This window comes from Amblyomma americanum, chromosome 6, assembly GCF_052857255.1.
Source record: "Amblyomma americanum isolate KBUSLIRL-KWMA chromosome 6, ASM5285725v1, whole genome shotgun sequence".
NCBI classification, from domain to species: Eukaryota; Metazoa; Arthropoda; class Arachnida; order Ixodida; family Ixodidae; genus Amblyomma; species Amblyomma americanum.
In genome coordinates, this window is record NC_135502.1 from 110,523,993 (window position 1) to 110,538,391 (window position 14,399).

The following is a 14,399-nucleotide window of genomic DNA, read 5'->3' on the forward strand; positions in this document are numbered from 1 at the left end:
CCTCAGCTAGCTGGCGAGCTTTCTCGTCGGGTCCTACCCAGGTGAAGCACGGTGTGTTCTTTCTTTTTGTCCCATGCCCAGTTCCAGCCTTGTTCATTTATTTATTTATGTTTGTTTTAGTCAGTTTATAGCCTTTTTCGTTTCCTGTTCTATTATTCCGATATGTACCTATGTAATAGGTGTTCGGTGTTGCTGTTTTTTTTTTTTTAACCCAACTTGTACATATGTAAACTCCAGCCTATTCGCGCTTGCACTTATCGAAGCGCAGATGTTGCCTCCTTGCCTTGTCAGATAGAAGGGAGGACAGCGATAGGGTTCTATCCCCCAGTGAGAGTGCCGACCTCAACCGACCATCATCATTCAGGCGCTACCCCGGGCAGGGCCTCCCGCACCACAAGGGTGAGGGGGTTTTTGTTTTGTGGAGCTGGCATTTCCCTGCCAAGGGGCTCATGCAATCGGGCTCGTCTCCACCGAGGGCGGTGCGCAGTGCCAATGCACCACGCTCGCACCGCCACGGTGGATCAAAGCCCGACGCGAGCAAGTCCGATATTGCCTCCTTTTGTACATAGCGTCTTTTCTCCCTTCCATTCCGTCTGGGGATGACTTCGTCGTTAAGGGGCCCGTGTCTCGCGGCGCGGGTTTTGTGCGGCCTGTGTGGAGGGGAGGTCGGGGCTGTGTAGAGACTGAGGGGTGCGTCCTCTGACCACTGCCGCGGCGCCTAGGGCCGCTTCTGACGAGCGGGTCGTTTTCGCCGATGGACGTGTGCTTCTGTGCCATTGTGTGCTTCTGCGTGAGCGTGGGAACGAGAAGGACCCCTACGCCGTTTGCCACGTTTACAACTCAGCGCGGAACTCCGCGCCTGTTTCAGCCGGCGCGAAAGGGGTGCACTGGCTCTCTTGTGCCCCAATGTGACGTCGTGTCCGAGGTCGCGCTTAGTGCTCTCCCGCAGAGCAGTCATCAACGGTAAGCGCAGTCACCACCGCCACTCCTCGGTCCTTCCTACGGGTCCAAGTTGATATCTGCGAGCGGTGAGTCGCCGACAGGCCCAATGGGCACCACCGAACTTAGAGGCTTGCATCCACCTGTTAGATAGTTGTACAGTTGTTTTCACATCGCCTTGTGTACAGTGTATATGATCTGCATTGTAGTTTTTGTTTCCTTGAAGCGTACATGCAAGTGCTGTTTGGTTCCGTTTATTGTTTGTGTGTCTGTTCAGTATGTGGCTGGAACTGGAGTGTAGCTAGTTTTATTTTATGTGGATTGATTTTTTATTTTGCCGCACGCTTTCACCGGTGGGTAGGAGGCCATTCAAGGAGAGGGGGATGTGGGAATCCTGGCTTCCCGCCGTTGCCTTTGCACGGCTGTTGGCGGCGTCCCCCGTTGTTTTCTTTCCCTTTCTCCCGCCTCAGGCGGCGGAGCGGCGGCTTGGTGACTAATAATTGTCATTCGACCGCAGCTCGGCCCCGGCTTCCCAAGTGCCTTTGCCACTGGTGCCTTTTGGCAGGAATTCGGGACCCGCTTGGGCGGCCACGTGCCGCGCGACCGTCCGAGCGGAGTCCAGGGAGAGACTCCTCCGAGTCTGCGTAAGGTGCGTACGCTACTGTTTGTCCGGGCCGGCCTTTGCCGTTCGGAGCAGTGCATACTCGAGCTCGGCAGTGCGGATCCTCGACCCGCAGCGGCTCGAGCTTGTCCAAGGTCCAGCGACCTCCGACAGGCGCACCTTTCGTTGACTGCCCACTCTCTCTCGCAAACGGCCCAACGGCCGACACGAGAGAGATCACAGCACAGCCACGGGGACAATCTCCTGCAGCGACGTGCTAGCGACGCGTATTGCTCTTGTCGCTCCGAGCGCGCAGCGGAGCCTTGCTCCTGAAGCTCCCCCGGGACGGAGTGACTATTGAGTCTGTGTATCGCTGGAGGAAGGCGTGAATAAACGTCTCCTTCGTGAACTCGGAGGCCTCTGTCTTTGCGGCTAGTCGCTCTCCTTTCTGCAGAGGTTGAGTGCGCCCCAGAAGTGCCCCAGGGTGCGTGTGGTGACGGCGGATCGGGGCCCTTGGCTCGTGCGAAGCCCGAACCCGCGGTGGTTGGTGGCCTGTGTCCAGTGAGACACCGATAAAATATATGCACGCATTGTGCTTCTGTGAACGAAGCTGAGGAAGGTAATCTTCCCACAGATCAATCAGAAGGGTGGTCATTGCTCCAGTCCATACGAAGCGCTCGGCCACGACGGGGCCACGCTGCGCTGTTGCCGCTCTTCCTTCGGTGGATTCCATGCTGCAACTGCGCTCTGCACACTTTTACACACTTTCGCGGGGCAGTTCAGTCAGTATCTTCGGTCACGTGATCACGCAACAGAATTCTTAATGTCTAAGTAAACCTCCCTGTTGTTTTATTTTTATACGTTGATTTAGTGCATCTCCAGTTTTATTTCCCTTGTTTTCTTAGGCTTGTTCTTTGCGCATGCTGCAGCACACTGAGCCAAGACAATCCATTAAGGGGCAAGTTTTTCGGCCCGTTGGTCGCCACCTTGTCAGTTGGCCGTTCAGCTGGGATTCCCGATCTGAGTCGAACTGAACTGCAGTTGAGATATCAATGGCAATTAGCGTTGCCGTGTAACACCGCTAACTGCCGTTCAGTTCAACTGAGGCTCAACTGAACTGCCTTTGAAAACGCCCGTGTCAATGGCATTCATGTTGTACAACGCTGGACGATTTAGATTATGAAGGCCTGTGGAAAGGCCGCGGTTTCGAACCGAGTTCTGGAGTGGGTTTCAACTGGTGAGCCATGACAGTGGACCTGACTCGGTCGCGGTGTGGAAGCTCTCACGCTCATAACATAAATACGTAATAAAAAGGGGAGTAAGCTGTACTCTATCACACACCCTTGTATAAATGGGAGTGCTATAGAGGACAGCTTACTCTCTGTTTACTCCTTTCTGTTTAGAGTGTAGGCCATGCCCCGCTCATGACCCGGATAAGCGAAACCTCGATCGCGTGATCCATGTGCGGGTGGAGACACCTCGCGTAGGCAGCGACCTGATAGCTAACAGAATATATTCAACGCAAACCACACGCAGAACTCCTTTGGACAGGACGGACGCGCCCCTAATGTTGATCAGAGCACAAGAGCCAACGAGCGTGTAGCAAAGCAGCAGTGACCGAGCGTTCTGCATACGGCCTGTTTCCAGGCATAAAAGCAGTGGTGACGGGAGTTAGGCCGATAAACTTTTCCTGCTCCTGATAAGGATATCTAGCTGCACAAATGTCACTTTTCGTTTCTCACTTTTCTTCCCGCAAATGCACGACGTTTCGTGACTATCTTATCTCTTGCACAACATCTGCCGTATGTGACATCACTTTTTTTTTAAGTGCGCTTGTTTGGATAGTCTGTCGGTTCCACTGCCCTAACCGCGCTGGCCGAGTGCGTGCGTTCAACCAAATGTCTCGTCTGCTGCGTGTTTTATCATGCGGGCGTTGCAGTCTTACAACCTAGGTTTTCCTCAGCATTCGCGCTTTGAGGAGCGAATCGATACCGCGCAGGTCCGCGACGGAGTTCGAAGTTTAGACTGAAAACGCAAGCTGTTCAAGGATATAAGTTTGAAAGACATCTAATAAGCAACGGATGAGAACACTCCTCATATTCACACTTCACCGGGCGCTATGAGAACATACGAAATGGCACAAAGAACAGATGCAGTGACAGCAGATCGCTTAGAATCGAATGACAGCCTACTTCGGGCGCTGCTGTCAGACACGGTGCAGAGGCACGCAATGTTTTCTGAAATAGAACGATACAAGCGCCCGGAGGCCTGCTCGCACTCACATTGCCAAAAGGCTCGACGTAGACGTCGGGCATGCGAAGAATGTGGCCGCAAGCATTCCACAGCGCCAACACTGCACTCAAAACATTGTCACCGGCGGGTCTACAACGTGTTCAATGTAGGCTGCTGGCGTCGATTTTCCCTCCTCCGAAAGCCCCGCCTACACTACCGCCGCGTTTTCTTTTTTTTGTCCTTCGCTCTCGTCCCCTCTCGCGCGACCCGACGAGAGCGCGGTTTCTAGACGACTAGCGGCATCTGTCGTTACGCCAACGAAGTAGCTGCTCCGCCTCCTCCGCTTCCTTTTCCTCTGCTTGCGTCCTCCTCGGGAGCTGCTGTCGCTAACCGCCCGTGTCTTGCAAGGAAACATCCCCGCAGGAGGAACTCTTCCATGGTAAGAGCTCGGAACCGTCTCTGTGAGCGGCAGGATGCTTCTGCATCCATAGCGGGCTTGTGTTTATCTTGGGAGCAGGCGTGCCCGCTGTCGGCGCCCGTCCCGGCCGTTTCCGAAAGTGCCTTGAGGGAAAACGCAAAGCAGGTGTATCAACACATCCCCACCAGGGCTTTTCCGAGCACCACGCATCTTTGTGAGGGTCCTCGCTCTTTGCGGTCACTGGGAAATGAAAGCAGAGGGCCTGACGTCTCTCTGTGCTAGAATACAGTGTGTTAGACCAGTGCAGCGCGAGTACCTGTGTCCTTGTTTACCACAAGGCCACACGCCGAAGCATGCCTTCACCCCGTAACTCGCTCGCGCGCGGTGAAGCCACAGCTGCGTACGCTTGCACGCTACTGAGAGCTTTGGTGAGAGTTCCGGAGTAACGCCAGTCGTGATGAATGTCGTTAGGTGCGGTGGTTGTCGCGTGGGGAATCTCGAAGGTCTTTAGTTTACGAACCCAGCAGAGCGAAGAGCTCGGACGCCCTTTCGCGAGCCCCCGCACATTCGGCAGTGGCTGTATATGAGAGAGTGGCTGAAGGAAAAAAAAAAAGGCAGAGGAGGAGGGAAGGGGGGGGGGAGGGAAACACAGGCTCTCTCATCTCGCTCCTTGGGCGCCCGGTCCCACCGCGGAGGGGTTCTGGGCTGGCGAGCTTGGGCCTTGCTCGGGGCAACAGATAAAAAGCGAACGCTGATCGCGCACGGTTTTCCAAGCCGTTCGACTATCGGCGCCGCTGGAGAGAGCGGCCAAAAAGCATCGCGTCGCTTTCGGGCCGTGGATCGAGCGCCGGCCGCGTCGCGCGCAGGTGGTGGAAGTAGCAGTGGTGGGTGGCTCCATCCCTCCGCGCCGCATTGGGCACGGTCCGTTCGATAGAACGGTTTCACATCTGACTGTCGATCTTCACAGACAGCACTCGCGCCGCGCTGTGTTCCCCAGAACGGCCTTTAACTGCACACGACCCACGGCTGCTCGGTGTGCCCCGGTAGCGCCGTTGTCATTCGTCGCATCTTAAAGGCCGCGGCACCAGCTCGGGGCCCACAGCTGGTAGCGCTCACGGCTCTCGCCGCCCCGCGGACCCTTCCGGTGGCCTCACCAGATGTCGTTCGGCCAGCCAGCTGACAGGCAGCTCTTCCGCTGTGCTCCGGCCCCCATTTTGGACGCTCGCGGTGGCGACCACGGACGCCCGGCATCGTATAGCCCCGAGCAGCAGCGTCGGTGAAGATTTGTGCGGCGGTTTTTGTGTGTGCTTGGTTTCGATTTGGATATTAGCGCTTCTCCGGTGGCCGTAGTGCGTAAATTGCGGCCTGGGTTTTCCCAGCACACGGCGAGGGAGATATACTTTTACCTGGTTAGTGTCATCTGATTTTACACGGCAATGCAACAGGCTGCGATGTAGTAGCACATTTGCCTTGTAGTAAGTTGTGGAGTTTACAGCTCATTGTTTGGGTTCATTAATTAGGTTCACTTGGCTTTGTTCATTAGGAATTGTTATAGCACTCCACTGCGCTTTGTCCCTTCCACTAAAGACCATAGATGCGCGCAGCCGAGTTCAGTACATCCGACCATTGCGATGTTTATGTCGCGCAAGTCAAGGCATTGCTATTTGCACCGGGTGAACGAATGTGGAGTTCCCGCTGGTTTTGATACCTAGTGGTAAAGTTTACTAACCTTGCTAATCGTGATATTATGGCACCTGTCCGCATTTACTGGCTTACTTTATGGGAGAGATTCCGATCACAGTGTCCTTGCTCCTGATTTGTAGTCATCACTCGCCTTAGTTCTTTCTTTGTTTGTTTTTTTGGCCGTTTCATAAATATTAAAAAGCTTCGTACTAAATAGCTACTTTCAAGGTCACTCAGTACGCGTTGGCAGGGTTTGGGTAGGCCCACGAGCCCACTTCAGTGTCGTTTTTATTCATTCTTTGGTTGCAGACGCACTTTTCTGCGTTCCGGATTTTCCCTCCTGCCATCGAAGTTTAACCGTCGCCACGACCGTGAACACAGTAACGGAACGCCTAGTGGCGGCGGAACGCCTGCCGTGCCCCTTCTGTGGCCATTGGGCGGTCGGAGCACCGGCCCACAAGGCGACCTCTGCAGAGTGCCGTCGCGGCAGACAGCGAGCGGACTGGTGCCGCGAGGGGATGGCACCTCGCCGGCGGCGGTGAGGGGTCTGCGAAGATGTGCCGACGCTGCGCCGCCGTCCCCGGCGGGACTCGCGCCCCGGACCTCCGGTTCGTCGGCTGCCGGCGCGCGTGCGGACTCCTGGCGGCGGCGATGCGCTGAGCGGCGGACCATGCGCCGCTTTCCGGGGAGGCTCCTGCTCAGCGGCGCAGTACTCGTCTGCCTCCTCGGCTCGTGTCCAGTCTGCTCCGGTGAGTCTGCGGCACTCTTCTCCGGGAGGTCCTCGCCCGCACGTGTTTACCAAGTCCTCACCTGCAACGGCCCGCGCCTGCGGTACGCGTGCTGTGGTCGGTGAGCGTTCTGCTGCTGATGACGGAGGAAAGGTTGAGGGCTGAGGTATGAATTCTGGCTTCTGGGCGACACAAGGGAGCGAAATGCGTCGACATACCCGCGCTGGTATCTTAACTCGGATTACGAGTTAGACTGTGTTGTCTATCCATTTTCAACAGCGCCAAGATGGCAAAGACACGAAAAGGAACCGTTACTTTGACCGCAGGATTTTATGCAGGATTTTTGACACATCATCAGGGTAAGGAAAACCGTGAGGAAAGGACACAAAGCTTCACCACCTCCATGTGGCGGTAAAATCGCAGTTTTCTTAAAATCGTAATCATAAATTGAGCACGTGCACTCATCTTTTCCTTTGACATCGGGACGCTGGCAGCTTCATGCTCGCAGTGTAGCACCAACTTTCTCGACGTTCTTGGACACCTCTCGCTATCTCCGACTCGGCTGTCCAGTGGGAAACGCCCCACTGTGAGTTTGCTTGGGCCCCAGAGCATGGTCGAGTGCAGTCACAGACCAGCGGTAGAGGGGGCCTTCGTCCGCAGCACTGAACACGCAGAGGGCACTGTGTCATCGCGACATGACTTCAAGCGACTCGCGCGCTATTACGCGGAAGCCGCTTATAAGCTTTGTCACTCTAGGCCCCAAATGTAGCGCTTTTGGTCGCTTTGAACGCAGATACTAAGAGAACACAATGAGGTACGCTTCGCGTGCATGCCCCAGAGACGCCGCCATGCCACAAGTGGGAGGTTTAAGGACTTTCAGCGCTTCTGAAAAGTTATTAGATGGGAGGTACTCGTTGTCAAAGAGCTGGTGGGACTTTCCTCTGAGTCATTCTCGACACAAAAAGCGCCGAGCACGTATACGGCGTGTGGAAAGGCCCAAGTTAGCAAATTCGATCCCGAATACCTGCCTCTTTTATAAACGAGGGTTAATCGCATGGATGACACGTTATTGGGCGAGGATAGGACGCAGCGTCTAACTTTATTGTTCGCACTGCCAGAACTTCTGTAACGCGGCTGCACGGTCGATTCTCCAAATACTGACTGGGGTTTCAGTGAGTGCTGGGCCGTGGTGACGTTGTGATGTGAAAGTAAACACATTTTCGCCGTCAATCTGTTCACTAAGTCAACCTGTTGCGAGAGCCAAATTTATGCGCTGAAGTGGCTGCAGTGCAGCCAATCGTTCTTTTTTTTCTCTTTTTTGTTCGTTTGATATTTGTGGGAAAGGAAACGCTTTTTGTCTGTACAGTAAAATACGTGGAATCATTGTTCGGACGGCTGTCAAGTGCACGTCGCAGCATCATCTTGACACGTTCACTGTGGCTGTCACGCAGACGGCTGATCGCAGTTGTTGGCTACGCGGCATGCGGTCAACGTAGGGCATTTTTGAATGGCAAGGGAAAATTGTTACGCTTTAATGTTAGAGAGAAAGAGACAGAGGCATATTTATTTGAATGACAACCCTCTAAGAGTCGCGTAACAGATTCAGGAAGTGAAGCACCAGCAGTTTCTGTAGATCCAGGTCGCAGCTGAGCAGGTATGATGAGCGGGGACGAGGTTAGAGAGAAAAGGGGAAGACAATGCGGCAGAGGAATGCAAGTCCAGATTTCGAGGACATCAGTTTTAATTCTGAGGCAACCGTATATGATATTGCACGACAGCGTTATGAAAATATTGATGCGAATGGTCTAACCTTCCAATGTGTAGCAAAATCCTGCTTTTAAAGTTTGTCCTGCGCTAGCATAGAGTAGTTTAAGGTAGTCATAAATAACCAATGAGGTGAGCTTTTGACAAAAAACAGCAGAAAACTACGAGCGCCCCGAGAAGGGACTTGCGGATATGTTGATTGTTATCGTGCACTCTTACGCTATGGGGGGAAAAAGAAAAGCTGCGTTCATAAACAACTCCCTGTTAAAATAATGCGCTTCTCTAGAATTTCTGGCTACGGCAGAAGCATTTGTTCCGCTCTCGCGTGTTTCAGGAGAGTTCGGATAACTCTGTTAGTCCCTTCGTGCGAGATCTGTTTTAAACGTATAGTCCCCTTGGGCCTGGTTCACTCAGCCATGCCCGTGCAACTATTCTGTCTCACTGCTAAGTATGCCACGGGCAAGCTGGTTGTGTGCTGATATGCTTTTGGATCGGGACCGAGGTCTTCACCGCATGAGGATGAACTGGGCAGACTACGGAGGGAAGCCTTCAGGAGAATCAGAAAGATTGGTGGTTTGTTTTACATATTTGGCGGCTTACAGTCGATGTTCCCCAGGCACCTAGCCAGGGAATCCAGTAGCTGGTCGAGCGTCTAGTGGGCCCTTAGCCTCTTCATAGGCTCCGCCCTCACCACGTGACCGCGCACACCGCACGGAAACGCACACAGGCAAGAAGGAATCCTGGCGCCTTGCGGTCGCGGGCTGCGGTTTCCGACGGGACGTCCAGGTCCAAAAGGTCGTTGGCTCCTTGCGGTGATCCCTTCCGTGGGAAACACGAGTTCTGACGGTCCCGGTGAACTCTTCTGGAGGGAAGGACGAATTAGCCGTGTCCACACCCGCTTTGTCGGGCCGCTCAGTTGCAAGCCGGCTTGGGAGGGGGGTTGGCGCCGCTCGCGGTCTCCTCCGCCGGTCCACGGGAGAGCACAGTGCGGGAAAAGCGCCGCATTCCACATCACCGGCGAAACGGATTAGAGGCCTTTGTTCACGCCGTCGCCAGAAGCCGCCCCCACGTTTCTTGTGTCTTCCCCGAACTACAGCGCCTTTGGTCCCGGTAGCTCAATGGCGCCTGCCTGGCTCGACTGTTCCCGCTATCTGGGCCTCCCATCACAACAGTGCCAACTAATTTCTGCTTTCCGAAATACTTGCAGTCCAGACAAAGTTATTCGGTCGATTACGACACAGCACAAGATGACGCGATGCGCCGGTCTTCCGAGGATGAAATTAGGCCAATTCACTAAACTTTCGTACTTGCTGGGTTTATAGAACATCAGGATGTTGCTTTGAGCTGAAGGGAGTTGGGAGAAAGTTACATACAGGCATACACACACATACACACACAAAAAAAGCAATCGCCCATCGGAATCTCTGATCGGCTTAGTGCTGGCGGATTGTATGCTTTACCAGGACAAGCAGGCACCATGTACAAACACAAGTTTAGGCCCTAGCTTGTGAGGGGGCGAGTCAGCTTAGAAGCGGAGCTAGAACAAAGGCTCGCAATACGCTTTGACTTGCATCGCGATCGGACAAAGACGGGCGGCGGCATGCTGAACAAGAAGCTTGGGAAGTACAGCACATCGATCGACAAATCGCATAAGCTATACTTGCGTTTGTATATTTTTTCTTTCCCGGCGGCTCGTGTCCCGTTCGAGTCGCTCGTTAGGGCGCTCGTTAGTGACCCTCGCCTTCTGGACACGTGCGAAACGGGGACGGCCGAGTGCGTTTTTGTGTCTCCGCGCCGCTCGCGTCCGCCATGATTATCCCTCGGACGGCCGGATGGACGCCCGGATAGGTTATTAGGGACGACCGCGCTGCATAAATGATCCCCCCCCCCCCCCCTCCCTACTGCCAGCATCCGACGTCCAGCGTTTGCGTTCCGTCGCGTGCTGTGTGACGCGTTGCGCACGTTGCCGCGCCGGCTGAGAAGCGGACGAGGAGGACGCCTGCAGTTTGACCCGGAGAGAAGTGGCGCGTTTTTCGGCCAGGTTTATTTATTTTTTCTTGGCTGCCTCGGCTACATGGCGCGGCTCTCGGAATCCGCTTGGTGCGCCGGATGCATGCGTTGCATTTCGTCCGCCGAACGTCGGGAATAGAAGATAAATGGAAGCGGCCGTTTAAGACAGCCGCGCCAGTCCGGTCATGAAAGAGGCATTACCCCCCCCCCCCCCCCACCCCCCCACCCCTTTTTTAGGCGCGTGCGTGCGTGCGGTAGTCGATTCCGCGCTACAGCATTGTGTTGCGTGCTCAACTTTGTGTCAAAGTTCTGTCGGGACTTGCAGCTGTGGCTCAGTTGCTAAGGGCCCTTCGGATACCGACAGCAGAGGACGCATTTTGATGAAGGCAAAATGTGAAGTCGCTCGTGTGCGGAGATCTTGGAACTCGTTAAAGAATTTCGAATGGTTGAAGTCGGTCCGGCACCCCACAATGCGTCGTGCGTCCTTGCTGCTCCCTCGGTTTTTTCACGCAAGGATCTATTCCTGTCAACTTGTTACCGGAATGAGCAGGCTCAGACCGGTAGCAGCGTATACCGTGAAAATAAAGTGAAACAATATTTGTGCATTCCTTCGAGCATATAAAGGGCCGTAATCTGAATGTGAATCGCACCAATTTTTCTCAGCTTTAATGCCGATGAAATTGAAATTGAATAATCATAATAATAATTTGGTTTTTTTGGGAAAGGAAATGGCGCAGTATCTGTCTCACATATCGGCGGACACCTGAACCGCGCCGTAAGGGAAGAGATAAATGAGGGAGAGTAAGAAGAACGGAAGAAAGAGGTGCCGTAGTGGAGGGCTCCGGAATAATTTTGACCACCTGGGGATCTTTTAACGTGCATTCACATCGCACAGCACACGGGCGCTGAAATTGAATTGGTGGTGGTGGTAGTGGTTTTATTAAAAATAATAGTAAAAAGGAAGGAAAAGATTTTTGCTAGCCCCGGCATCTGCCATCGATACTGAAGCACCTGAGCTGGGGCAGCGGAAATAAAGGACAGCAGGCAGAATGGAGAAATGAAATGAAAGAGGTGAGGGGACAGGAATAGAGGACAGGGGGAGAAGTAATATGTACAAACTATTCACACAATAATAAATGTGTCCAGGTTGTGCGCGTGATTAGTTCATTTTAGAGGAATTAAATCACACACGCGCGCAGCACTGTGTAGGTTACAACTGGAGTGGGGCCTCCAGTTATTAATCGTTCAAGGTAGAACTCGCGGAGCGTTCGGTCACTGCGTGTAACTACCTGACGGAGAACAGACGGGACGTCAAGCCCATGTGTTCTAGGAATGCACAGAGGCTCACCAAAGTTCGCTCACGAGTGCGCGCACTGCCCTGCGGCCACAATAGCGTCTTGATGGAGTCTGGTAGTATGCCCTGCGCCCTGCACCCGCCAGGCACCGCCACCGTCGACGCTGCGTTCAGCGCCCCTCGCGGCCAGTTCCTCGTCCCTGTCAGGAAGGCTCGCCTCGCGACTTCGAAGGGATGGCGTCTGCCAGCGGCGTGCCGCTTATTGTAGAGGCGGGATTTCGCGCTATTCACGATGCGGAAAAATTCTTTAGAGAAGCAAACATCAAGAAAGGCACGAAGCTTTTTGAAGCAGGACACGTACACAACGTGAAAGAGGTGGTGTCGTGCGACGGGAGCGAAGTAGCAGCCCGGTGCATTGCGCAGACGAGCATCACTGCGCCACCGAAAACCATCAAATTAACGGTAAGAAATATTTCTATCTAATGTCTGTTAGCGCTGCGATCTTACTTTATTTTTTTTTATGTAGCTATCTTCCAGTAGACAGCTTGTTGCCGCGAGCTGCAGTTGCAAGGCAGGCGTCGCAGGCAAATGCAAACACGCTGCTGCCGTTGCCGTGTATTTGGAGCAGTGTGAAACGCTCTCTAAAACGAGCCAACCGCAAGCCTGGGGTGTTCCTACATTTAAGAAGGTTTACCCTAAACTTTCGAAGACGGCCAAGCGGCATAACATTGAAGGTAACTAGAAAACTCCAGTTTTTGAGCGAACGGCGCAAACCTGACTTGATAACATTCTCGTTTGCAGCACCTTCGGTTTTCGATATGAAATTCCCTGTTGAAACTATCCCTTGAAATGATTTACCCGCTGTGTAATCTGCCGCTCATACTTTTTTTCATTTTTTCAGCAACTGCTAGGTCGTTATCGCTGCAACACGTGCGTCCATATTTTGGGGATATCAAATGTCCAATAAACGAGCTTTTACAAGCAGAAGAGGATGAAAGCTGTGGTGAAGCGCCTGTGCGCACTGAAACTCCTGCCGGCAACGTAAAACTTTTTGACTGGGATTGTTCAGAAAAGGAGTACCCCAGCTACTTCATGCAGGATTCTGGCGGAAAGCTTGTGCTAAAAAAGCGGAATTTCACTGCAAGGTTTGTTTAATTTATACACAGTTAGGACAAGTGCCCTGATTCTTCGACATTAGGATATGTGATTACTGTACTAAATTATCACCCAGTCTTTCAGATGTGGAGGCAAATATTTATGAGGAACATGTTGCTGTTGCCCCTGAAAACGTGCCTTCACTGTCCAAAAAGACGCTGGACGACAAGGCGCAGTGGAAGCTAGCTAGGATTCCGCGCATAACTGGAACAAAAGTAAGCGATTCTTTGCTGCGCAAAATTTGGGCTTCCTCAGGTGTGAGCTCGGACGAGTTGCGAAGTCAATGACCGGAAATCGCAGGTGCAAGAAGAGGGAAGGGTTCCCAGAGATCCATTAGCATTCCTCGGCGTCTGTTGAATGTGCCATGAGTTAAAAACCTGTCTAGGAGGTAATGCAAGAGTCAAGCAAACGCCTTCCGCATGGGTTTGACCATTGTTAGACCAGAAACCGCGCGCGCGTGTTGGCCGTCGCGAAGGATGGGCCCCGCAGTGGCACAGTCCTTGGAATGGCAGCTGCGGAGCCGAACGAGCTCCGCCGAGGGCCTTAAATTCCAAGTAAAACCCGCCGGCCACCAATGGTGGAAAAAAAAACCACCAAAAAAAGGGGGATTCGGAGGACTCACTACGAAATAAAAGAACTTTCGCATACCAGAGTAAAAGGTTGGAAATAGCAGTTCGCTGTGAGCAAACAAAATTGTGATAATGTGAGTAAACTTGCCCTTGGCGCAGAAGTATCGTTTTGGCTGCAAAATATTTATTCTAAGCTCTAATTTTCTTTTGCTGTTTCAAGCCAGACAATTGGAACGAATTATTCCTCTTTACCGAGCGTATCATACAACTCCGTTCAGATACGTATTACTGCATCCTACTACACAGCAATGTGTCCTGCTGTTGTTATGAGCCATTTTGTGCTCGGAAAGGAGGCGCACAACTGCTTCGCGACGGCGCGCGCAACACAGCGCGAGCTGTGAGACTGCCCCCGCCTTCCTGACAGGGACGCGCGCGCCGCCGCCAGTGGCGCGCGCGTCGCGCGGGAGTTAGATGCGCAGGGTGCCTATAGGCCGCGAGCATATCGCGACGAGCATCGGCGAACGCGGAGCAGCGAAGGAGCAGATGTTCTAGTGTTTCCACTGCACCGCATCCGTCACACACATCACTCGTCGCGATTCCGTGACGCACCCGTCGTTCCCCGGGCCACACGCAGCCAATGCGCGCGCGGAGGATCATTGCACGTTGTGACCGTGTAAGTGCGCGACAGCCGGTGACACTGTCGATGCGCTCACCTCCCGCGAGAAATTGAATTGAAAAATTGGTTTTGGGGGAAAGGAAATGACGCAGTAACTGTCTCGCATATCTCCGTGGACACCCGAACCGCGCCGTAAAGGAAGGGATAAAGGAGGGAGTGAAAGAAGAAAGAGGTGCCGTAGTGGAGGGCTCTGTACAATTTCGACCACCTGGGGATCTTTAACGAGCACTTCATCGCACAGCACACGGGCGCGTTTGGCGCTTTCCCTCCATCGAAACGCGGCCACCGACAATTTTGATTTAGGCTTGATGGTTTACTATGAGAAGCGTG

At 53.4% G+C, this 14,399-nt stretch overlaps 1 protein-coding gene across 2 annotated transcripts in view; it reads left to right on the forward strand.

Moving 5' to 3' along the window:
• Nucleotides 1-4,138: 4,138 nt before the first annotated feature.
• Nucleotides 4,139-14,399, forward strand: part of LOC144093987 (disintegrin and metalloproteinase domain-containing protein 10-like) — a 190,244-nt gene continuing 179,983 nt past the window's right edge. The window contains exons 1-2 of one of the 2 annotated variants that reach the window (XM_077627807.1): nucleotides 4,139-4,211; nucleotides 6,183-6,622. In XM_077627807.1, coding sequence (XP_077483933.1) covers nucleotides 6,544-6,622 — 79 coding nt within the window. In that variant the 5' untranslated portion in view covers nucleotides 4,139-4,211; nucleotides 6,183-6,543. Of the gene's footprint in view, nucleotides 4,212-5,153; nucleotides 5,600-6,182; nucleotides 6,623-14,399 lie in introns of those variants that run through there. The other variant, XM_077627806.1, reaches the window with a different exon arrangement.